General features: G+C 40.0%; 1 protein-coding gene across 1 annotated transcript in view; it reads left to right on the forward strand.

The window, feature by feature from the left end:
* The window catches only part of ANK3 (ankyrin 3), a 260705-nt gene that overhangs the window by 54300 nt on the left and 180347 nt on the right, over positions 1-26058 (forward strand). The window contains exons 2-6 of the mRNA XM_018576669.1: positions 11613-11714; positions 14610-14708; positions 17448-17546; positions 23399-23497; positions 25369-25554. Coding sequence (XP_018432171.1) covers positions 11613-11714; positions 14610-14708; positions 17448-17546; positions 23399-23497; positions 25369-25554 — 585 coding nt within the window. The remainder of the gene's footprint in view (positions 1-11612; positions 11715-14609; positions 14709-17447; positions 17547-23398; positions 23498-25368; positions 25555-26058) is intronic.

Consider the following 26058-nt stretch of genomic DNA (forward strand, 5'->3'; position numbering starts at 1 on the left):
TATATATATATATATATATATATATATATACACACACCTTTTTATTTGATGAAACTCACTATTAAATCAGTCTTAAAGGAAACCTGTGTTGAGAGAAATATATATGCTACCACTACTGACCTCAATCTAAAAATACTGTATGACTGGTAATATCTAGCTTGAGGGTTGTCAAGGTCACTCACCCAGAACAAGAAAGTCAGATTGAAATCAGAATTCCTAATCTGCATAAATGTTCTAAGTCAGTCACTTAGAAAGTAATAAAGTAACTGGATCATCACAATAACCAGGGAACTAGCATTTTCAGAGGGGAGGTCATCAGTGGCAGACTCCGTACTTCCATACACATATCCTTTAAACCCCACAATTCAGATTTGTTTTGTAGGTATAAAGGATTGGAGACGGAAGTGAAAGCATTTCTTCAATATTGTGTGCTCTGTAGAATCTTGGAGTGGAACTCTACTGGGTTAAAATGAAAACTGTAGATCACTTACAGCCAAGGTAATCTTGCAGGATAAGCGAGTGTTCTTTTGCAGCCCCAGATATGACTGGTATGTCTTTATCATTAGCTGCAATGGCATGGTTAGTTAATGGGGGAAAAAAAATGATACAGTCAACATTGCATATGTTGAATAAGCCCAGTTGTATACTTTTGTATCCACAATATGCTACTTGGTTTTCAGAAGCTATAGCAAAGTGAATGTAAATAAACATTGTATTCAAACGTATAACACATTTTTATACGTGGCTCATTACATTACTATAAAACAATATAATACAATTATTTAAAAGATTGATCCAAGGATATACAGCATGTGAATCACAGAGTGAAGTCAGGGTTGATGACCCTTGTAACTATTTCTCTTCTCGTCACCTAGGAAAACATGCATACTGTATGTAAGGAATAATGGGAGAAATGCAAAGAGTATATATTGTTATGGAAAATTTAAGAAAAGACACAGGATGTATGTATTATGGTGTGTCATTTTTATATTTTCCTTTACTCATTTAGTACTTCATGTTGATTTTTTTTTATTTCAACGGATAACTAGGTCAGTAATATGAAATAGCCACATTGTAAAATTCACTGTAATAGAGACCGAGACAGTAATTTAATTGAAAGGCACTGAAGTGTATTGCTAAATAAATGATGATTTCCAGTGACAAAGATCAGTTTTAAAGATACCTGTGACAGGTGTATGTTGTCTATATAGCTCAAAAGGCTGGAACCCCTGTCAGCTTTCTATTTTTGTTCCTGTTGCAAACTATTCTATATTTCCTCTGGTGAAACCATAACACTGTGTAACAGAAGAATGGGGAAATCTCTCCAATGGTGCCCCGGAAAGCATTAAATGGACCAAACATCTAACTAAGGAGTTCCATGCAAAAGAGGACATAGTATGCTCATCACTCTGACAGCCTTCCCTACTACCTTCTCTCTGTTCCATTGGTTCAACGCTCATCAGATTTTTTTGAATGTTACACTTCTGGCAGCGTCGGATGCCTGTGTTCCCTGCAGTGTGCTGTGGTTCTTTCCTCCAACCCTTACATCTCTGCGGACTCCTGCAATCACGTAGTGGTAGGAACCTGGAACCACATCATAAGGCACAGGACACAGTAGTTTTGCCCTCTCGGCAGTGTTGAACGCCAAAGCATCTGGCGGACTGGAGATAGGAGACACAGGCTGCTAAAGAGTTGAGCATATTTTTTAGTCACAGCCACCAATCAATATTCAAGCCTTAAAACTTGGAGATTCCTTATGAGACAGTGAGAAAATGAGGCCTCAAAAAGCAGACCCTCTCTACATTTGAATTATCAGTCAACTGCAACTGGATTTCACTCCACAGATTCAAATAAACTGAATGGACATGAGGATTTTAGCAGTAAAAAAACAAAACTCCTCAATAATCTTGATGCTATTTCACACAATCCAGAAGCAAACTGGTACTGCTGGTCTGTGTGCTGCTATTGTGGCTTTATGGTGGCTTTGATGCAACTTCACTTTCTTAATACTGTATAAAGATTAGGTAATTTTGGAGTTCTATTATTGCTTAAAATAATCCTTTATCTCCCTGTGCCTCCTGTCTTGGAAACTACCACTATTTGACTAGAAATGATTATGGGACACTATAGACAGAATCCAAATCCGTGCAGAACACTGCCAACACTGAAACATTGCTGGATATAGACAGCCATGGTTCATAGTTCTTCCCAGCAAGCTTCTAAGCCAGAGGTTTCACCCTCTAAGACAGCTGCCATGGAGTTCTGTACTTGGGCCAGGTGAAGGGCAGCACACCAGGACTCCTGAGAGCAAGTAATGCAAGTGCTTAATACAGGCCATTCCTAAACCATCTGTAATAAACATTGATTCTTGACAGCAGAGATGGTTTGTGTCCGGGTTTAGAAGGCGCTATACGGACTTTCCTTTGGAATCTAAATCCCCTTAATCCTCTTACTTTTCATATGTTCCCTCTTGCTGGTTTAACTTACAAGTAATTATGTACTGGCTGTCTTTCTGCTTCACAAAAAAACCTTCTATCTTTTTGTAGTCATGCTCAATTTTACAAAATGGTCCTTTTTTCCTTAGCAACAGAAAGATATGTGATTATCCTAGGAGATTGTAGAATAATAATATTGATAAATGTTAATTACTATTTCTCTATAAATATGGAATCTTTTCTAAGCACTCAGGGATTTTGTTGGCAGTTCATATGAGCTTGAAGAATGAAGAGAACTGGATTAGCCAACGGTAGACTTGGCCATGTTGGTTCATTTTATAATGCAAAGAGGATGCAAAAATATCCACAAAGCTAAAGTGGAACAAATTGCTTTAGTTAAGCTGCGGTATCATTCCTGCAACCTTGTTAAATGGTTCTTGTGTGCTTGCACAAATAAGTGATAATTTACATCTCCAATTGTTTTACTTTTAAAGGTAAGAAATAGTTTGAATGAATAGAATCGCTTTAGTATGGCACAGCCATAATTAGGTAAATACACTTTAAAACAGGCTTTTATGTATTTGGACCCCTAGAGTATTTGAATAGGATGTAAACCCAAATGTTTGTGCAATGATTAATTTTTTCTCAGCACATGCATTTTTTTATTTTACATTTCTATTTAATTAAACAAGCACAGATTACAGTTTCAGGCAGTGCTATCCTTCCACCAAGCCTTTCAAGTCATACAGAATAATATCACCAAGCTTTAAATCAGAGGACAGGAAGTATGTTACTTCATCACCATAGTAATCAGCATACACAAAGGCCCAAAAGAAAAAAAAAAACATAAGTATGTAAAAAGTTAAAGATAACACTAAATATACAGATGTGGTTTTGTATTTCCTTGTTTAGCATCTGATCCATAAGTTCACAAGTAAGAAGAAAGCAGAATCTGAAAATAAATATATCTCCTATTACAAACTAATTTATAATATCAAGAGCGGTACCATGTGTTAAAAATAAGCACAGATTATAATCAGAATTGTAAATTGCAGCAATTTGACTTTAAAGGAGAATTATGAGGTGAGTGATTGCCACTCATCCTCATAGTTAGAGCCGACCTGTGACAATGAAGCTGTTACAGGTCGGCTCTATTGATCGGGAAGTGAGCAGAAACATGCAGCCGATCCACTCACTTCCCGATCATCTCCCTCTGCAGTCTGACAGTCACCTAGCCCCGCAGGGATTCCCCCCTCTCTTCTCCGATCCTCCAGCGCTGAGTGGAGGAACGAACGGGATAGGGGGCCAGCGCAGCTGGCTCTGCCTCTAGATAAGCAGAGCCAGCTGTCACGCAGCTGGGTGGATCTCGACAGTATTGTCGAGACCTGTCCTGACTGTGGCGCTCTCAGTATATTGCGGGCAATACCTCGCTATATACTGAGCTTTGGGTCACGTGAGGAGGTTAGTATATGTCCTCATGTGACCCTAAAGAGAACTATAGGGAAAACCACTTACCCCATAGTTCTCTTTTAACAAAATGCTGGTGCACGAGGCTTCAAACTGTAAAAGCAAATCAGATGTTGAAAAGGACTGGCAAATAAAGTTTGCATGCCAAGTAGTATACAAGATTGTTGAATGGGCAGTTGCAATTCAGCACTTTGCTATTTTTGGAAGTTCATTTGTTTAACAGAATTTATTAGGCAGAAAGTTCTAAACCAAAAACAATGGATCTGGAGCAAGCTATGGAACTATGAAAACTACTCACCCTGGATTCCTTGTTCTGGATCATTTTGACAGCAGGAGACTTGGGATACTTCTTTGATTGTTCTAAATCAGGGTTCCATGGTACCCTAAGGTTCCTCCAGAGGTTGTTAGGTGTTCCTTGTGCTGTGGTTGATTGACCTTTCATTTGATGGTGTCTGAAGAGTTCTGGGTTCTACACCACTTTGCAGAGCCAGTGACATCACACCAGAGATCTTTTTAGCTATTTGTAAGGGTGGCATTATGAATACCATTGTAAGGGGGGCAGTTTTCCTGCTAATCACCAATGCAAGGATGAATTGGTTTTAACAGGCGTTTCCCAAGAGCTGAACATTATTTCCAGGGTTACGTTAGGGTAAAAAGGTTGAGAAAGGTAAAGCCTCCCACACCTTTTCTATTTCTTATTCTCACTTTCCTATATTTCTCTTTTCTCTTACCTTCCATCTCTCTTCTTCTCTTTTGCTCCTTAACCAAGATAAATTTTAAATAACCATCGTCTCTATACACATATTTTGCTGAGCTCATGTGCTTGTTTTTTGATTATTGATGTTTAGGTATTGTGCGTAGTGCTTTGCCTAAAGTTTTGAAACCAACACTTTCTTTGTTTTGAACAGAGTGGGGAAGTGTAGAAAACCTTTTAGGATTTAATTGCTTCTATGTCCCCGTTGGGGAGATTTACCTTCTCCATTTGTCCTGGTGTGCGATTATGCATGAATTCTTGCACAGAATTCTTGCGCAGTTCCCTCACTTTGGAGAGATTTTCTCTTATTTTCTCTCTGGGCAGGAAGTGAAGGACAATCTCTCCAAAAGTTTTAGAGTTGAAAATACGATGTATTTCAGAAAATACAGCGCAGACAAAAGTGATAGAGAAAACCCTTGGTTATGCTGCTCCCTTTATATAACAATTGACCTAGTATTTAGGTTCATATACACTATATTGCCAAAAGTATTGGGACGCCTGAACACGCACATGAACTTTAATGACATCCCAGTCTTAGTCCGTAGGGTTCAATATTGAGTTGACCCACCCTTTGCCACTATAACAGCTTCAACTCTTCTGGGAAGGCGTCCACAAGGTTTAGGAGTGTGTCTATGGGAATGTTTGACCATTCTTCCAGAAGCGCATTTGTGAGGTCAGCTACTGATGTTGGACGAGAAGGCCGGGCTCGCAGTCTCCACTCTAATTCATCCCAAAGGTGTTCTATTGGGTTGAGGTCAGGACTCTGTGCAGGCCAGTCAAGTTCCCCCTCCCCAAACTCGCTCATCCATGTCTTTATGGACCTTGCTTTGTGCTCTGAAGTGCAGTCATGTTGGAACAGGAAGGGGCCATCCCCAAACTGTTCCCACAAAGTTGGGAGCATGAAATTGTCCAAAATGTCTTGGTATGCTGATGCCTTAAGAGTTCCCTTCACTGGAACTAAGGGGCCAAGCCCAACCCCTGAAAAACAACCCCACACCATAATCCCCCCTCCACCAAACTTTACACTTGGCACAATGCAGTCAGGCAAGTACCATTCTCCTGGCAACCGCCAAACCCAGGCACGTCCATCAGATTGCCAGACAGAGAAGCGTGATTCGTCACTCCAGAGAACATGTCTCCACTTCTCTAGAGTCCATTGGTGGAGTGCTTTACACCACTGCATCTAACGCTTTATTATTATTATTATTATTACATAGTATTTATATAGCGCCAACAGTTTGCGCAGCGCTTTACAATATAAGGAAGACATTACAATTACAATACAATTCAAGACAAGATGGTAAGGAGGGCCCTGCCCCTGAGGGCTTACAATCTAAAAGAGGAGGGGGAAATGATACATGATGTAGCTGTGGGAATGAATTATGTGAGAATGTGAAGAATGAATTATGTGAGAATGCTTTGCATTGCATTTGGTGATGTAAGGCTTGGTGCAGCTGCTCAGCCATGGAAACCCATTCCATGAAGCTCTCTATGCACTATTGTTGTGCCAATCTGAAGGCCACACAAAGTTTGGAGGTCTGTAGCTATTGACTCTGCAGACAGTTGGAGACTTCTGCGCACTGTGCGCTTCAGCATGCGCTATTCCTGCTCTGTCATTTTACGTGGCCTACCACTTCATGGCTGAGTTGCTGTTGTTCCCTGTCGCTTCCACTTTGTTATAATACCACCAACAGTTGATCGCAGAATATTTAGTAGCAAGGAAATTTCACGGATGGACTTATTGCACAGGTGGCAACCTATCACGGTACCACACTTGGATTCACTGAGCTCCTGAGAACCCATTCTTTCACAAATGTTTGTAGAAGCATCTGCATGCCTAGGTGCTTGATTTTATATACCTGTGGCCATGAAGGTGATTGGAACACCAGAATCCAATGATTTGGAGGGGTGTCCCAATACTTTTGGCAATATAGTGTATGTTCACTTTTAGGGAAACTTTAATAAAAATGCATTCATGCTGACTTGTATGGAAGGATAAAAGCAGTGCAATGTGATGCATTGCAATAACAATTAGGCCTCAGGCACATGGGCTAAAAAGAACGCCACTTTTAGATCCATACAACGTTTGTAATTTTATGCCTCTGAACGCAGCTCTATAATAGCCAATGTGTTCATGCACATTGTGGTGTTTAAATCTGTAATCTAGAGCAGTGTTCAGGAATGCGAAAAAAAATGCCCCTGTCCTGCTTGCGGAGAAGAGCGTACTGCCATAATTGAACTGCGTAAATTCATAGTTTAATAGTGGCTAGAATGTTTAATAATCTAGCCACTAGAATGTATACACATACATGTAACTACTTTGCATTCCGTTACACACGTTTTTCACGCTGGTTCTTTCTACCAGCTTCTGCCAGCAGTGTATAAATAAGTATTTAATTACACCCGTGTGAATGAACCCTTAAAGGCAAGTGAGCAGAGACACAGTTACATAAAATCCTCTTTAGACGCTGCATTCCACATCTGTCAAAAGTTCTTCACAGACAGATGTCAGAAGTGAAAAAACCACAAATGCCTGTGTACTCCTGCCCATACTCATGGGAGGCCTCATAAGAAAATTAGTCATTCCCTCATGTCTTTTACTGTTTGAGTCATCTCCCCTGCATAGAAAGGACACTATAGACAGCTGACAACACAAACCACATATGAGGAGGGGCAGGCTAATTTTGGTCACTTGATGGTCTTGAGAAAGAGCACCATTGCTGTTCACGCTGTATGATTTTTAGGCTAAAGTTTAAAGCAGAACGCTGAGCAAAACTGTTCTTAACCCTTGCAGTGGGGCTACCCCCGCATTGCAACGGTTAGGTGCTCATTTTTGTCTACGTGCTAAAATAAAAAAAGTTATACTCACCCGACCTTTGTAGCTTGCTTGCTTTTAGACGGGTCCCTGGAACTTCTCTCCCCCTCTGCTGCAGCGGTCTAAGGTCCTGTGAGTCATAGCGTCCTATAGACAGTGTATAGGACATGAGGATGCTGAGGGACGTAACGTCACTGCAGTGGTGGGGGAGTCAGGCTGGAGGGAGCGCTGTGACAGTTCAGGTGACTATCTTTTTTACTTTAGCAAATTTTTTATATTCATTACATCATCACCGGGTCTCTGAGCTATGCAGGCAGATGGGATGGGATGGCAAGGTGCTGTACATAGTTTCCTGAAAATATCACAGCATCTTCCCTCAGCCCTGATACAAGCAGTGGACTGCAGGGAAGACTGGAGTTTAGCTTTAATATAAACAAGGGACAGTAAAAAAAAAAAAATGTTCTTAAAATATGAAATGATTTCTAGATAAATCTTCTGTTAGTGCATGTTGTAAATTAATATATAAATTAAAATATATATTTATGTTATTTAAAATGTCATCATTACAGTGCATTATGTGCAGACCTCTTTGTCCATTGATTGTGCTTGTAGCAAGGAGAATCTCTAGCAGCTTCTGTCTGTGCTGAGTAAAAAAATGCATTGGCCTGTGTCCCGAAACAGGATGCCGGCAATGCTGAACACTTGTTTTTGGAACAATTGCCTTATTTAGATGGCGTGAATTTGTGTTGCCTACCAGCATGACGTCTGTATGGGCCACAGTTGATGTTTACAAAAACAGCTTTGTGAGGGGCAACAGCAATATAATATAAAAATATAACGCTATAAATTATCACAGGGAACATAGACTGGGTATGAACTGGAACTGCTAACGTCAGACCTTTATGACGGCGTGGGAGGAAGTGTGGAGCTCAGTGGAAGAGTGAGATTCTATGTCATTATCACTTGTGATAATATTATTTGGAAGAAATGTATTTCACAGCAGCAAGGCGCAAAGAAGTGTGCTTATTATTCTGCTTGGTGAAAGGTACTAGCTAGCATACACAAGCAATTTGTGATCAACCGTGAAATGAAGCTGTGCTCAGTTGCTTTATTTGAAAGCAACAATATCTACTCCTATATTGCACGTTTGAGATTCTAATGCTAGCAAGACATGCTTTAGATTTTTGCTAAGATAGCGTAAGTATACAGCGCAAATTTTGGCCGATTCACATCTGGCTTGATAAACTTTGATTTGAAGCAGCCAGGTGGAAAATTGTCAGCTGAACAATGACTGCAGCCAGTCAGATGCAGGTGCCGATTGTCTGAATTTAATATATAGACAGTATGTGAGATTCCTTCATCCACACTGTGTCCAAGCCTGGCTGAGGGAATTGAGTGGTTTGAATTGTTCAGCCACATGGGGTATCTTAAAGCTGGCCATGTACCTGGCATTTTTTCTTGTTCAGTCCTTTTGCAAGGAGTTTTCTTTGTTTGGCGGCTGCCTTGACACCTCTATCTGCTTACTTTAATTTTTTCATTGGTGGGCATTTAGATGCTTGATCCTAATATGAGAGGCTCAGATAATGTCCTGGAAGGTGAAATGTTGATATCATTACTTATCTGATATCACATTAGTCATGATTCACCAAAAAGGCTCATGCAACTTTGCATATACTGTATGTAGAAACTGTAGGTCATAATCTGCAACAATGAACTAGAAAGGCTTTTTAGGGCTTTAAGGTGTACTCATGGACATATTGATTAAAACTCAAATTTTATTTCTATCGTGCTAAAACGGGTACGCAGTGTACCTGTGTATATAGCCAGCTCCATGCTCCCTTGCGGCACTGCCGATCAGAGGGAATCACCCTCTGACCGGAAGTTCCGGTATCGGGGGAAGTATTGGAGCATTTGGGCGAGTACGAATACATCCATACATACATACATAGTGCATCCCTCTAAGCAACCTTTACAAATAACTGCCACCACACCTCCCTTTAAATAATTTACTATATCCTGCACTTACTATTACTAGCTGGAATACTGGAAAAACTTGTCCAGTTACCATTTTTCCCTCACAGATACTCTAGCACTAGAGCTAGTGCTAGAGCATGCCCTGCACCTACCACCTTTCCACTTCGTAGACATAAATTTGAACTCCCAGTGTACATGTTTATAGGACAGTCTTTAGATATTAATGCCCTTGCATTTATGAACACCTTAACATAAATGTATACACCCTTAGGCAGATGTATTGATTGGGCTAGAAGATAATATTTATTATGTGAAATCTATTTCTGTTCCTAGAAGGACTAAATAACCTGCTTACTGGCTGTGTTCTCTTGCAATAATAAATTCCTCAGTAAGCTCCAGATTGCTTGCCACATTGAGACTGATTAATTATCATAGATTCAATGTGGTACAATACGCTACACAGGCTGCTACAACTAGATTTCAGAAATCCCCCCCGATGATTTTTGAGACACTGAATGTCAATTTGTAGCACGCTCCTACAGATAACTAATGTCCATCGTATGTACAGAGTAGTTTATTGCAGGGGATGGATTGGAAGCTATAATGATTAGTAAACAATAGATGGTATTCTGCAGAAGACTTCCATTTGGGTTTGTAGCAGATCAGAGAGACAATGAAAATGTGTAAAGAAACATCTGTAGACTTACAGAGAAACTAATGACAGATACGTTAACCCATATTATGTGAACATCACCATAGCAGTTTCTGACTATCTTCCTTCCTTTGTTCAGTGTTATTTCCAGAAAGAAAGTCAGTGCAAAATTAGATTTAAAAAAAAATGAACACTCCGCCTTTTATACACATTTTTCGCTGCATTAATATTCCAAGCCAGGTCAATAAAATAATGTTGTAAATGACATCTCCATTACCGGTTTTGTTCCATTGTGCTTTTACAGAGTCCTTATGTTTCCATTGTGCTCATTTAGGAATGTCAAAATTTGCTTGGTTAATTGTGTATATTTATTGTAGGCAGTTTTAGGACCCAATGGCTTCAAGCAACATTTTAACATTTATTGGAGGCTGCAGATTTAAAAGGCCATTCTACTCATTTGGTTTTTAGTTGATGCTACAAGGTTGATCTACTTAACAGTTTATTATATCTCTTGGGAACTCTGTTGATGAGATCTATTGGGATCTGTTGATGAGATCTGTGCTCCTTTTCCTGGGTCTGCACATAATGGAGAATGCAATAGGAGGTTCTAGAACCAACAGCTTTGGGCAAGAACACCGAAAACTCCCAGATGGATTAGGTCAAAGTTGGGAATTTTGTCAGGGAGATGTTTTTATTGGAGTCTTCAGGGCATTTTAAAAGCCAGGAACTGACTTGGCGCATTAAGATCCACCTATAAGTAAAATATAATTTTAGATGGATTGACTCTTATAGGATAACTATACTTTTGGTACAATTATTCTTTAAATGACGACCCTCCCATCCCCAGCAATATCCAAAGTCTTATACTCACATGTCCTTGCTCCTGCTAGTTTTATGAATCCTTCTAGGAGCTGCAGTACATTCACCCAGCCTGTAAATGAATGGAAAATCTCCATCCTTTACTATGGAGAGGATGTCTATTATGTGTCCCAATTTTGGACAGCCTCTCTATAGGGATGAATAGACAAATTTGTATGCAGAAGGAATATCTGACTGGCTGGAAAACTTTGCAATAGACCATACAGTGACGGTCTAATAATGAAGAATTGTGAGGATACGACTTTCAGGGGTAAGGGAGTTGAGTTAAAGGATACCTGTACTAAAAAATCCTGTTATACTTTAAGACTTGATTCAACTGGTGTTTTCCATTTAAACGCCACGTGAATTGCTCAATTAAAGTCCATGGGATGTTGCTGACCTGCATTTGAAATTAATTTTAAATGCATGTCAAATGAAGGAAAACACCCATCGATATGACCCCTTAAGCAAGCAAATAAGCTATTAGTTCATAACTGCTATTACGTGATTCCTTTTAGTGCAGTAAACCTTTCTACCTCTGTTTATTGTAATGTTTATTATGTTTTATTTTAGCACATGGAAATGTTTTAAAAAACAATATGTTTTTGTATACATGCCGTGTTATTGATAGAACATTTGTTTCTTCTCTTATAGCAGTCAGACACAAGTGCAAGTTACTTGAGAGCTGCCCGGGCTGGTAATATAGAAAAGGCCCTTGATTATTTGAAAAATGGAGTAGACATCAACGTCTGCAATCAGGTAAAGACTTATTATTTTAAGTAGAAATTATTGAGCTCATGGAAACATTATGTATCATTGGGAAGCGTTTTAAAAAGTAAACCTTACTAAAGTAAAGTCTCTGTTGACTGGTTTTGGGCTTAAGTTGATGGGATTGGTTTGACATCAGTTTGAGATGCTTCTGAGATCATTCAGAATTTGACGGATGCATATGATCTGTAGTTGGCCTTCTTCTGACCTGCATTTGACCCATGTGACATTGCGAAGGGAGAGATCTAGCACGCCAACCGATAGGTATCTATAGGTATGTGTTTAGTTAGTGCCTGACCAGTCTTTCCCATACATGACTCTTTAAAGTGAGTTGTTGTATCAAGTGGCAAAGCAAAAGTAGGATGTCGTGGAGCAATTAGTCATCCTTAAATCTTACCGGAGGCTGGTAGATGATGGTCATTTAATAGGTGGGTGGGTGGACACCTGGGACTTGAGAAAACTAAAGAGAGGGTAACCCAGAGCTTCTTTTGGCCTGAGTTACATGTGGATTTAAAGGAATATTCTAAGTCATGCTCAGAGTGTCAGTATTCTGCACCGATGCCCCATTATCGCAGCCCAATGGAACTTTTGGCAATCACTGAAGTAACATTCGAAAGAACTGGCATGGATCTGGTAGGCCCAGTTTTGTAAAAATTGCTTGGAGGCATCAGCATATACTATTGATACTGGAGTATGCCACCCAATAGCCTGAAGCGATCAGCTTGCACACTTTACTAGCCAAAACAATTGCTAAGTAACCTGTCCTGGTATTTAGCAAGGTAGGCATCCTGAAGGAGACTTTGCAAACTGTAACACTTATACACCTCTGCTTACTACCCTCAAACTGATGGTATGGTGGAAAGATTTAATAAGACTCTTAAGAGCATGTTAATGAAAGTGGTAGACAAAGATGGAAAGAATTGATATTTCTTATTGCCCTACCAAATGTTTGCAGAAGTGCCTTAGTCATCCAGAGGTTCTTCACTTTTTAGGTTACTTTATGGTAGGCACCCCATAGGTTTGCTAGATGTCGCAAAAGAAACATTGGCGATGTTATAAAAGCATTATTGAGTATATCTCATGGATGCAAGATAGAATTGCAGCTGTAATTCTCCTTTTTCGGCAACATATAGAGAAAGACCAGGAATCCCAGAAAATGGTTCATAATAGAGATGCCAAAGTTAATAATTTTCAACCCTGGAGTTTAGGTACTAGTTTTAGTTCCCACAGTCTAAAACAAATTCCTGGCTAAAAGCCAAGGCTGAGGCTCTTTTGAGGTCATGAAGAAAGTAGAGGAAGTAAACTATATAGACCATCGGCTGTGTAAAAGGAAACCAGAGCAAAGTTATCGCATTATTCTCATAAAGTCATGGAAGGACAACCCTGGTGGCCATGTTAATCCCTAAATGCATATAGTGTCCACAATACCAGAAGTGAAATGTAAAAGAGTAGTTTCTGAGATATCTGGATGTACCCCAGTTATTCAGCGTGATATTGTTTTTGAGTGTGGTGTGTGGGTAAATCTAAAGCTGTATAGAATACCTGACCTTGGTAGGGAGCAGTTGCAGAAGAAATAAGAAAAATACCAAAGCTAGGAGTGATAGAGGAATTGCACAGTGACTGGTCAAATCTGATAGTGTTCATTCTAAATCCAGATGGAGGTTTGAGATTTTGCAATGATTTTAGGAAATTGAATAACATGTCCAAGTTTGATGCTTAATCTGTGCCCTGGGTTGACAAACTTATTGACAGACTGGGAGCTGCCAGATATCTAAAAATTTAAGATCTGAAAAATGACTACTGGCAAGTACCACTTATAGAAAGTGTTAAGTAAGACTGTGTTTTCCACACCCGGAGGGATCATTCCAGTATATGGTGCTGCTTACATGGGGCCTCTGCCTCATTTCAGAGAATAGTGCATAAGATTTTAAAACCTCACAGCCAACAGCCTATCTGGATGATATAGTCATTCATAGCTTTGACTGGGAGATGAACCTGTCCTAAACATGTGGTACTTGCCTCGGAAAAGCAGGGGCTAATGGTAAATCCCCAAAAGAGCCTATAGGTTTGGAGTAGGAAACTTGTTGTACATGAGAGAAACTATGCCATTGTAGAGAAAGAATGCTTTCCTATTAAATGGGCACTGGGAAACCTTTTAGGAAGACAGTTCAAGCTGGTTACTGACCATAAAAATATGGAAACAAATTGCTGGATGACTAGTTGGTTCTTGGCACTTCAAGCTTTCAAGTTTACTGTAGGGAACAGATCGGGTAAAATTTGGAGTAATGTAAATGCCCTTTCATGCATCAATTTCCTCCCATTTACAGTCGTTCTACCTTATGTTATATTTCTCCATGCTTTTTGTCATGTGTGAGAGATTGGGGCTTGCAAATATATCCTTGATTAACTTTGTAGTGTGCCACTTGTTTTAATTCTGACCCAAGCCAGGTTTTGTTTCTACTAGCCTCTAATTGCCAGGGTCAGAGGAGGGACATACCCCCTCCTTCCCCTTCCCTGTCTCAAGCAGACCTATATGGATTTTTCAATCAACAAGTAAAGAAGACAGTGCTGGTCTTTCTCATTAGAAAGCACAGCATGTTCTGCAACTTAAATGATATAAAAGTACCTAGTGCTAAATGTCTATTTAGAAATTAAAGATTTTTAAACAATCTAAATACAAGTAATTAAAAATTCTACTAGATCGGTTTAAAATGTGTAAACATTTAAATAGGAATACAAATAAAACCTACCATAAAAGCATAATACTTTACCTTTCACGTTTGATAAGTAACCATTGTGAATGTAAATTGCAGACACTTCTGTGATATTGTGGTTTATTATAGCCATAAATGTAATTCTTACGGCTCATGTGTTTGTTGTTCGTAGAATGGACTGAATGCTCTCCATCTTGCATCCAAAGAAGGACATGTAGAAATAGTTTCGGAACTGATACAACGAGGCGCTAATGTTGACGCATCTACAAAGGTTTGTGCCTGTCCTTTTTATTTTATATCACAGACCACATTCATTTCTGCATTCTGTCATTGATAGAAAATATTTGAATCAACACAAAGTTCTGTTAGAGACTCCTCACCCCTCGCTTTTTGTTCTTTTTTTCTGATAACTCCACCATTATGCTGGTCGTATCACTTACAGTTTAAATCACCTATCATCAATATCATATCTGAAAGGTCAAGATTGGGTAAAACAATGATCACATGTGCCCCTCCACCACACACATGTAAATGCCTCTGCATGGTAGTGAATGTGGTGACCCCAGATCTAAATTGTCACTGGGCAAAACAATGAACATAATATTATTATTATTATACAGGATTTATACAGCGCCAACAGTCTGCACAGCTCTTTACAATATAAACATATGTGCTTCTCCCTTACACACACTTGTGATGGGACATCCCTTCTGTATAGTAGTGGGTGCAACGACCCCAAATTTTCCTCTGCAAATAGCAGATTACACGTAAAATATGGTTTTGTTTCCATAAATTGATTTCAGTTGTCCTGTACAGCAATGGCATTAATTCTCCAATATAACATACTGTGTGGCTTCAGTTCTACTAAATACATAATCTAGATCAACACTGCATATTTACATATCCCCCACCCTTCTATTTTACTGTTTCCACTTACTGGTGTATGTACACTATGTATATTTTTTCCTATTAGTTAATATCGCCTCACTTATATTTAACCTGATGTTACGACCATGCCTTTTGTCCATTTGTTTTTGTTTTTAGTAATATTTGTAGATATTTGCACCTTTACATTAGAAGCTGAAATGATGCTGTTATGATCACACGATATAGAGAAATACCTCCAATGGCATCTCCAAATAACTGTGACATAATAGCTATTTCCCAGACCTGCTGTATATTGCACACATACTAGACTATAAGCCAAATCGTGATGGGAGCGTGTTGTGCAAACTAAACTCTTCACCCTCCCCTGAAATGCTAAATATGCTATAGAAATCTCCCAAATGCTACATATCCTTCACATGTAAGTCAACAAGAACCCAACATCATACAGTGCCGGTCAATTAGAGCTTGTGTATTGTGCCCTGATACCGAGACCACCTTTAGGTGACTCTGAGAAAAGTATGGGAGCTTCCATTGTTGACCTCTCCTTGGAGAATATTAGCTCTTCGACTGCCCTGCTGAGGCTTTGACTGAGTCTATGGCACGGAACAAGTATTGAAATAAGGAATTCTTACTCTCATTTACAGCATGCTTGGTGTGGTCCGTGGCACAAAAGTATTAAAGCCAGGCAACTAGCATTTTCACAAGTGTATCAGCAACGGCAGCCCCCACACATTTATCATGACAGAGTTATTTTAAGACACAAATAAGCTGGGGCCTCCTTATATGTGAGATGGCTGTGTTATGCCTTTCAGGAGAGCAGCACCCAATATTGTGTACAAGGTGTGGTCAATTCTTGGAGTTCTACAGTTTATAGAGGGAACCAGAAAAATGAGATTTAAAAAAATTAATTTTTATGAGGTTTGGCAAGGATTCATTTTTACAATAAGGTTGACTAAGAAGTTTGTAAATGCTGCGATTTCTGACCTCCCATTGTGAAAGTGCTAGTTTCCTGGCTGTCATGCCGATCCAATGGTTTTAATGCTTTATTAAATACTGACTTTGAACATGTAAGCAGGTATCAGATATCCTGGCTTTGCTTCACTTGTAATATGCTTGCTCCAGGTCACTTCTTAGAATTTTTTAAGCCAAAGCTAGCCAGACACATATCATTTTTAGAAGGAGGTCGGCATCGTCAGCCTACATATTTCTTTTGGTTAGGATTTATTTTAAACAAAGGGGCATCATTTCACTATAGGACACAAAAAGTCAAAGATGAAAGCTTCCTGGCTCCATTACTAAGTCTGTTGCTGGGCCTACTTTAATGGTGTGACAACGGCTACTACAGGTTTTTGCCCTTAAGTAGATTTTCTAATATGTTCAGCACCTTTCTTCTATTGTTCTTCTTTAATGATATAGTCTCTGAAGAGTGCTGCAAAGTCCTGGAAAAAAAAGGACCTGTAAAGCTGCATTCTATGATAGATCTGGGTGATATGGTTTCCGTTTCTGTGGTGATTGAGGCCAATATGAGTAGCTGTCACTCTTATACAGGGCGGATTTCCCACAACGCCAACCAAGGCCTGGCCTTTGGCAGCAGGGAGTAGAGGGGCAGCAGGGTTGTGGAATTCCTATCTCAGGGCACCGGGCGGGTAGTTGTTTTCTACATTTAGCCCTGCTTTGGGCAAGCAGAGCTAAATGTACAGCAGGGAAGCCACCGCTTGTTTTGTACAAGTGATCCCGGCAATGTCGCCGAGATCACTTGTATGCAGCCTGCAGGTCTGCCATTCTCCATGGGGGGGGCGCATTGAGAAACCTGGCCTTGGGGCAGCAGAGAGCGTAAATCTGGCCCTGCTCTTATAGCAGAGCGTGTCACCATTGCTGTGCTTATGTCTAAGCCCAGGCCTTCATAATAGTAAAATAGGGCATTACCGGTGACCTGTACTTTTGGTGCAGGTCTTTGAATCTGTAAAACCCATTACAGTTTCTGTAGGCTGTTTTTTTCCTTTTAAAACATTTTAAAGAAATACAAGGGGTGCATTTGCCTTTTTCCATGGTTTTATCAAAGTAAGATGTACTGTACTTTATCTGTAATAACAAATGTATTTATTTGGTTTTTATTTTGCAGAAAGGCAACACTGCTCTTCACATAGCATCCTTAGCAGGACAAGCGGAAGTAGTAAAAGTTTTGGTAACGAATGGCGCTAATGTTAATGCACAGTCCCAGGTAAATATACCATTATTCTGCATTTATGTCGACAGAAATATGTGTAAGCTAATGACTCTCGGTATTAGAAAATTACATCAAAACCAGTTCTTAAAGGAGAACTATGGGGTCAGGGCTTTTCCCCATAGTTCTCCTTAGGCTAACGGGAGGACACAAACTAGCGTCCTCCCGTTACCCTAAGCTCAGTATACTGTGAGCTTAGGGTAACTATACAGTTATATACTATACAGTATGCTGTAGCTCGCGGTATACTGAGACGCCGGAGCCGGAGCGGATCCCGACATCGATGTCGAGATCCGCCAAGTTGCGCGAGTGACAGCTGGCTCTGCCTATCTAGAGGCAGAGCCAGCTGTACCCGCCCCCTCCCCCGCCCGTTCCGCCAGTCAGCGCTGGCGGAGCGGGGAGGGGGAAATCCAGCCCCTCCCCTGTCACGGCAGAGAGCTGTGACAGGATCGAGAGGTGAGCGAACGCCGGGATATGTTCGCTCACCTCCCGATCTACTGAGCCGACCTGTGACAGTCTCATTGTCACAGGTCGGCTAGAACTATGAGGTGAGTGAAAAGCACTCACCTCATAGTTCTCCTTTAAAGTCAATCTCCAATCAAAACTATGTAACTAAAGTCACATACAGTTGAAGAATTAGTGTTGTTAGAGAGGTTACAACACCACCCAAAAACTGTAAGTGGATTGGGCCTAAAGCCCATCTCTAGCCAAAATAATGCCTGATTAAGTGAAACTTTTATCCTTAAAGGAGAACTATGAGGTGAGTGCAGTGGCGTAACTAGTGACCTCAGGGCCCCATGCAAGAATCCCATGAAGGCGACCCCCCCACACCCCCAAGAAGACACAAATTAGATTTTTTTTAAAACAAAATTAGACAAGGATAGAAAAAAAACAAAACACTGTTCTCTTTCATCTCCCCCTTCATGTCCCCAGCGACCCCATGTATTGATATGGATTTGCATTGCATTAGCTAGCTATTTGATGTAATTCTACTCCCTTTCTTAACTGAGAGATTCTGTGATGGGAGAGCTGATTATTGCATGCTGTGTAGCAGGAGCCTTGTACAGGAACAATGGGTAGAATGTTGCTGCAATGAGGGATTCATGCAGCAGAGTCTGAAATAGCAAGTTATGCACAAGCGATTTCTAAGCTTGTACCTATGTATCCTTTGTAAAGTTGTGCAAGCTGCATTGTTACATGGCCTGAATGGATAATTAGAAGAGCATACAGTCAACCTCATTTCTCTCCCTGGTTTTTAGTAAAAGGTATAAAAAGCCAAGAAAAATACTTTCTAACAAAGAATGGTGTTAAACACCACAAATCTATTCACATATTATCAGTGATCAACAGCACAGTGAGCCTTGAATGTAAACCCTACTGTAAAAGTGTGAACCACTCAGATTTCAGTTGGCATTTTGTAGTGCTTCTCAGTGGTTACTATGGATATCACCTCTACCTAAGGCTCCTTCTGACAGGCTCCCTTAGAGGCTATTGGAAACCTTTTTGCATGGAGTTGCCCTTAGCACATCTTATGCGATCCCCTCCACCCACTATTTGGAGGGCACCTTGTGTGTGTGTGAGAATGTCTGTCTGTGAGTGTGTGACAATGTGTCTGTGGTTGTGTGTGTCTGTCAGTGTTTTTGAGGACCTGTTCACACTAGCACAGTGCATTAATCACACAGTCCTATGAGATTAACGCACACTGTACCACGCAATCACACTTACAGTGCTTTCTGGTATGGGAGGTGCGTTGTGTTGCGTTGCCATTCATTTAAAAGGCACATCCAAAAACACCTCCCACCCACATTTCGATTGCCTGCACCGGAACCCGCAGTACCGCAATGCCATGTGTTCCAGTGTGGTGCGACTTGAGTTGTGACTCAACAACTAAGGACAAATGTGGGTCCTGAAGTTACAAAGGTTGAGAACCACTGCTATGGGCATTCTTTCTATATGCTTACATAATGAAGCCGCTTTGCCAAGACATTGCCCTGGTATCTGCTCCCCTCTCCTTCTCTCCTTCCTTCTCCAAGCTAGTAGATGGACAGCTGCTGGAGACTGCTCATTCCCTTTTGACCTTGTACCAGACAGGAAGTTCAGGGAAGTGGAGCAGAGCGAGTTTTGAGGCAGCTGTTCAGAAACATGATGACTGCAAATCTTAATATCTAATTTTTACAGACATTTAGTAAAAAATGAAGTGGGGCATGAAAGAGACTTGGAGTTGGCAGAAACAAAGTTTAAATAGGTGATGGTTGCAGATTATGCAACAGATGGCAGCATATGAAAGCGAACCATCAGTGGATGTTACTTGTGCACTCTTTCATATCAGCACTAAGCTGCTTCCCTGGCACACCCCCATGTTTCAGCATCCTTTCCCTAATTAGTGAAGACACTTCTTGCTTTCTAGAAGACTGTCCAAAAAAAAAAAAACCCTAACCCTAAGGTAACAATCGCAGCATTATTCTGATGAAAGGGGAATCTTTATATGATCTACCTTGTGATCTGCAGTACTAACTGTCCGTTAGTACAGAACTTGTCAGGAAAAGGAATAAAGATGCCCATAACTTGGATCTTTGCTTGGCCAGATTAGGGAACTTCATGGGGAACATGAGGTTAGGAACATCAGGTTAGGAACTTAGTTAGACTTCATCTGCTGATAATTAACAAGTACATGTCAAGATTCATGCAATTTACACAAATTAATGGGTTTAGGCAACTCCACTACAACCTGCTGTGTTTACATGGTTTACATTTTTTATTTTTGGATCTTTACATGCATGCAATATCCATGAGCAAACAGCAAACCCCATCCATTTCCTAAGGATCACTGTCATTCAAGCATACATCCACCATAAGCATCAAGGGAAAATGAAGATGCATAAATGTATCAAAAATGTGACCCAGCAATAGTAGGAAATCCTCTATTTACACACATTCCAGTGTACACTCTGAGAATTTGTGGTGCTGATCTTTAGATATTTCAGTTTTTCCATACAGCTTTCCCTGGTTGCTTTGGAATACTTAATTCATAAGATCTTTCTGATTAGGGCCTATGCAGTCTGGTGAGGGGTTGACTTTAATGGTGGGGTTGTACATACCTGAGATTCTTGAAGAATACTAAAGCACACTTTTGTAATATTTTGGAAAATTGTATGTGTATGGTACAGAGCTGAATATTGAGCAAGGAGCTGTTGAGTGACATTGCACTGATCGGAACTGAAGGCGCTCATGTGAAAGGGGCCTTATACAAGTTAATGGAAATGCAAAAGCAGCTTGGGGCAGCTTAGAAGTCCAGTGTCACTTGACCACTCCTTGATTTTCAGTCTGAGAGGGAGAGATACTCAAATCTGTCCCCAAAACATCCAGTTTTAAGATTAAAATGTGCTCTGTAGTATCCTTGAGAAATATCAGGTATATACAGCAACTGCAGAAAAGAACTTTACAGAATTTTTTTTAACCTCAAATGCTTGCTCAATGCACCTAAACTCACTCAGTATATACTGTATACCCATTGACACAAGCCCTAAATATTCCCCCTGTCTGCCTTAAACATAAATATACAATTAATAATTGCTGACTTATTTAAATCTGAAGTAAGGAAGTGTTAAAACACATAAGGTTTGTGTCCCTACTTGGTGGATTCATCCCCTCTATTTGTCCTGGTGACCATTGTCTCTGGGGAAAAAAAGGTTTTTGGAAATGTAAAATTATAGAGTTGTCACAAGAACAGAAGGTTTGAGGAAATCTTCCAACAGGCACACATGTTCTGGTGACAACTATGTCAGAGGGGATTACCCTCACTTCTGAAAGATTTCCTCTTATTTTATGTTGTGTCTGTGGATAGGATGTGATGTGGAATCTCCATGATGGGACACATACAGGAAAACAAAGAAAGCTGGTCTTAACTATTGCCTATTCCAAAGCTAAAAATTACATTTTAAATACACTGTAAAGGTTTAAAAAAATATTTCATGAAACAAAAACACAGATTAAGAGAACGTAAAGGTGACTAAAGACAGTAAACAAATATAAAGGGCAGTAAAAGAATGTAATGCTAGTGCCTTGGAAACATAAGCTACAGCTAGTTATCCTACTAAAACCATTATTTTGTAGTTGTGTGTGAACTTCATTGTTCACACACAACTGCACAGGCTTCACAGGCTGAATAATAGCTTGCAGTGTCAGGCTGCGGTATACAAAGCAAGTAGAGTCCTTTCCTGTATTAAGAGGGGAATGTTTGGCAGGGACAAGTCCGTAAATGTGCCACTTTATAGATCACTGGTTCAGCCTCATCTGGAGTATGCGGTCCAGTTTTGGGCACCAGTTAACAGGGGGGAGGTCCTTGAACTGGAGAGGGTCCAGAGGAGGGCAACCAAAATCATAAAGGGGATGGAGGACCTGAGTTATGAGAACAGGCTTCTAAAATTAAACATGATCTCCTTGGAAGTAAGGAGATTAAGGGGGGGACATGATTTTCATGTATAAAATGTTTACCGGGGATAGTAACATTAGCAGCAAACTTTTTACAATTAACTCGATGACAAGGACGAGAGGCCACCACTTAAAATTGGTGGAGAAAAAATGTCAGCACTATGGGCGAAGGGGGTTCTTCTTAGTTAGATCGGTCAAGGTATGGAACTCGCTGCCACATGCTGTGATTTCGGCTGAGAGTGTGGAATCACTCGAGGCAATTGGACGATTTCCTAAGGGACTGTAATATACAGGGGTACAAGTACTACACACCAATAGGACCATACACACATGCACAAATAGCTTGGACTTGATGGACATATGTCTTTATTTAACCTCAAATACTATGTAACTATGTAACTACACATATACCTGTTTCTGTACATAAATAAAGATTACTTGGTGATCATATTTGGAGGGTGACAGAATGTAGGCTATACAGTACATATCACAGTTGTCGGTTGCGAGCCAAAATTAGGTCATCATGGCTTCCCTTACCAGTGTACAGAACACATTCCTCTCTAATCTCTCCATTGAACTCTTACAATTGTACTCTGTGAAGGAATGTTTCCACAATTTTTACCCATTTGTCTTATTTTAATCCCTGCAAAAAAAGTGTGAAACTTTAGGAAAATGTCAGTGTCACTTTTGGAAAGCTGGCTCTGAACATAGAGGTCAATGGTGTGATTTGAACTTCCCTCTTCATTCAAAAGTGATAATGAATAGAGCAAAGTAAATCTAAATAGAGGTTTCTTCACAGCTTCAGGAATATTTACATCATATATCTAGTTTAGTTACATGGATACAATTGTTTTTTCATGTCTTTGGGTACAATACAGATTGAATACATGGATTTCATACATCTGCAGCCAGAGAACAGTTCTGTGTTGTACTGAAGGGATACAGACTGTATGCAGTAAAATGACTTTTGGAAAAGCAATAGAAATGTAGGGCAGAGCATAAAACCCTGTTTTTAAGGTATATGCAAACTGCTTAATGGTTTCTGTAGAGAGGGAAACATGGAGGCTGCCCTTATGAAACCTTTAGTTGCCTGGCTGTCATGCCAATTCATGCTCAAACAAGTATGCATATATGGACTTCTGCCTTCCCTTTGATTTCCTTAATTTGCATACTTGTTCAAGTGACTCAAATTACTGAAGCCATAGGGTCAGGATAACAGCCAGGGAACTAACATTTTCAGAAGTGCGGAGAGTAACATACCTTTATAGTAACCAATTAAAAGCATTCATCATCATTTCAGCTACTATAAGCCAATAAAGCTGAAATATGATTGGCTGTTATAAGCGTTACATACTACTTAGTTTCGATTTTTGTCCAAGCAGTTATTATTTTAACAGATGTATTGTTTCCATTTTCAGAATGGCTTTACGCCACTATATATGGCTGCACAGGAGAACCACTTGGATGTTGTGAAGTTCTTGCTGGACAATGGGGCGAGTCAAAGTCTTGCTACAGAGGTAAGATTTCACTTACTATTGGAGAAAGTTATAAACATCAGAAATATGTTCCACAAATATATGATTGTGCAGAAATACCCTGAACAGCAGTCAAAACGTAATCACCATGTGCACAGAAGTCTTTGCTCTGTTACTGTGACTGAGTTGTCAGCTCAGGAGTAGGCTGGAAGTGTGGATACCAATGGCATTGGCACACAGTTGCCTACCACCGTCTATGGGCAAAGATCCTCCACCAACAGTGATAATTGAGCCGTTTCCATGATTTTAAAATTAGTTAAAATGTGACTACAGCGCTAAGAGATTGGGGGTGTCTGAGGCTCAGTGGGATAGAATAATAAGTCGGAGTCATTGTACAGCAAGATACAGTAAATGCATTATCAAAATATAGTAAACAGGCTATTTATATTATCAAGATATAGTAAATGTGAAATTTATCAAAACTGGGGCAGACAAAATCTGGAGCAGCTGTCCATTGCCACCAACCTTCAATCTTTCATTTTCAAAGCTTAACAGAACAAACTGAAGACATAAGCTGATTGGTTACTATTGGCAACTGCTACAGTTTTGATCAATAAATTCCCCCAATTGTGTATATTATGTTAAAGCAGGCTCAAATATAAAAAAAATAAAGATTTGCTATTTCATAGGTAACATCCAGAAATGTTAAAGTGATTTTAAAGTCAAAAGGTTTTTAAGCTATTTCATATGCTGAATTAATCACTTCTAATGGATGCTGCTCCTTGATGTTTTATAAAGTTTTAGTTTTCTACAGAATCAGCTGGTCCCCTCATACCCTGTTTTAGGATGGCTCCTTTCCCTTGCGGGTCCTATAGAGCCACCTTTGTGTGTGCTAGTAAGCTGTGTGTGTGTCTCCACAACACTCAGGCACAGCAAGGCAAGATACTCCTATGCTCTCTTCCCCTCATTCGTTCCTCCTCCGTTTTCCCTTCTCTAAGCTTGTAGTTGGAGCTGCTAGAGACTATGCTGTCCCTTGTGATCTAAGTACTGGACAGGAAGTTCAGGGAAGCTCAGCTGAGAGAGTTGGAAACATGATGACTGTGTTTGGGTGAAAATATAAAGAAATACTTTGCTGGACAATGTATATTTGTTTGATCTGGACTCATTATTGAAAAAAAAAAAGGTTGGGAGTTTAATACTAAATTCATTGTATAAGCAGTACTTAGAAAATTGTCTGACATGTGACTATGCCTAGGCACTCCTGTGCTTTAATGTGTATTTCGACTTTTGCAACCAAATTGGGATAACACATACTTTATATTTGTTGTGTGTTTTTCCTCACATAACATAAATAAATATATAAGCATAGTTAATAAAAAATATCTACTTCCCTTTTTACTTATTTTAATATCCTACCCGTCTCCAAAAACACGGAATGCATGTTGCATAATTTGCCACATTAGCTTTTTGGCTGAGTTTGTCACGCATTCAGGCCCCATTGAACTTAATAGGGTAGCGCAGCAAATGCAGCACATGTGCACAAATGTGACATGCATTCCCGGAACGTGCAGGTGTGAATGTGGACTCAGTCTCGTGAAATCCCTGCTTCTGCTTCAATAATTTCGAGGATCTGCACATGTACTACTGCTTTTAAATATTCCACCACTAGTCATCACAACATACCACAAGGCATAGAAGGTCTGTTATGGGGAAGAGATCAGCAGGGAGCCTAGAGGTAATTCCGGTGACTAGGGCTTTGTCCTGTGCATGCCTTTTTGAGTACAGCTTCCACAGTACAGGACCTATTTAATACAGCAAGGCTGGCACTTATAAACGGTTACGTTTTGTAAGTATCACGTTAATGGTGTTAAAAGGTTATTGAATCTGGGCTCTGTTTCTTGTTATACTCACAGGACGGCTTTACACCTCTGGCAGTTGCTTTACAGCAGGGTCATGACCAAGTGGTGTCTCAGCTCCTGGAAAATGACACAAAAGGAAAGGTTCGCCTTCCGGCACTCCACATCGCTGCCAGGAAGGATGACACAAAAGCTGCAGCACTTCTCCTGCAAAATGACCACAATGCCGATGTGGAGTCCAAGGTTTGTGAATGGGACATGGATGGAGAGCAGCATATTCTGCACCCTGTAATAAAATCATATGCCTTTCAGCAAAGCAGATACCTAAAAGCATTGCAAACCTTTCCTCAGTTCTAAATGTCACTGCCCTTGCTTTAACCCCAATATACTGTTTTTTTGTTGTTTTTTTTACCTATTTATTTTTTATGGGCACATATTTCTTTTTTCTTTCTGCCATTACAGTTTATGTGTTATCTACCTCTAAAGCTGAGCATGCGCCAGTACAACTAGCTCACATGAATGTATGCACTGCTATGATGCATTAATTTTAATTAGATGACACATATACAGCACAGGGTAGATTTACATAGAGACTTCCACTGAGTTATATAGATGTTCCACTTCCTAATAATGATTAATCATCCTGATGACTTCACAGCTGTTTGATCTATGGACAACCCCAGAAAAATTCAGGCTATATCAACACACTGGTCATGGTGTGGCTGTCAGCCAGTTTGGATTTTCCCT

Source organism: Nanorana parkeri, unplaced genomic scaffold (assembly GCF_000935625.1).
Source record: "Nanorana parkeri isolate BGI_ZX_2015 unplaced genomic scaffold, ASM93562v1 scaffold73, whole genome shotgun sequence".
Classification (NCBI taxonomy): Eukaryota; Metazoa; Chordata; class Amphibia; order Anura; family Dicroglossidae; genus Nanorana; species Nanorana parkeri.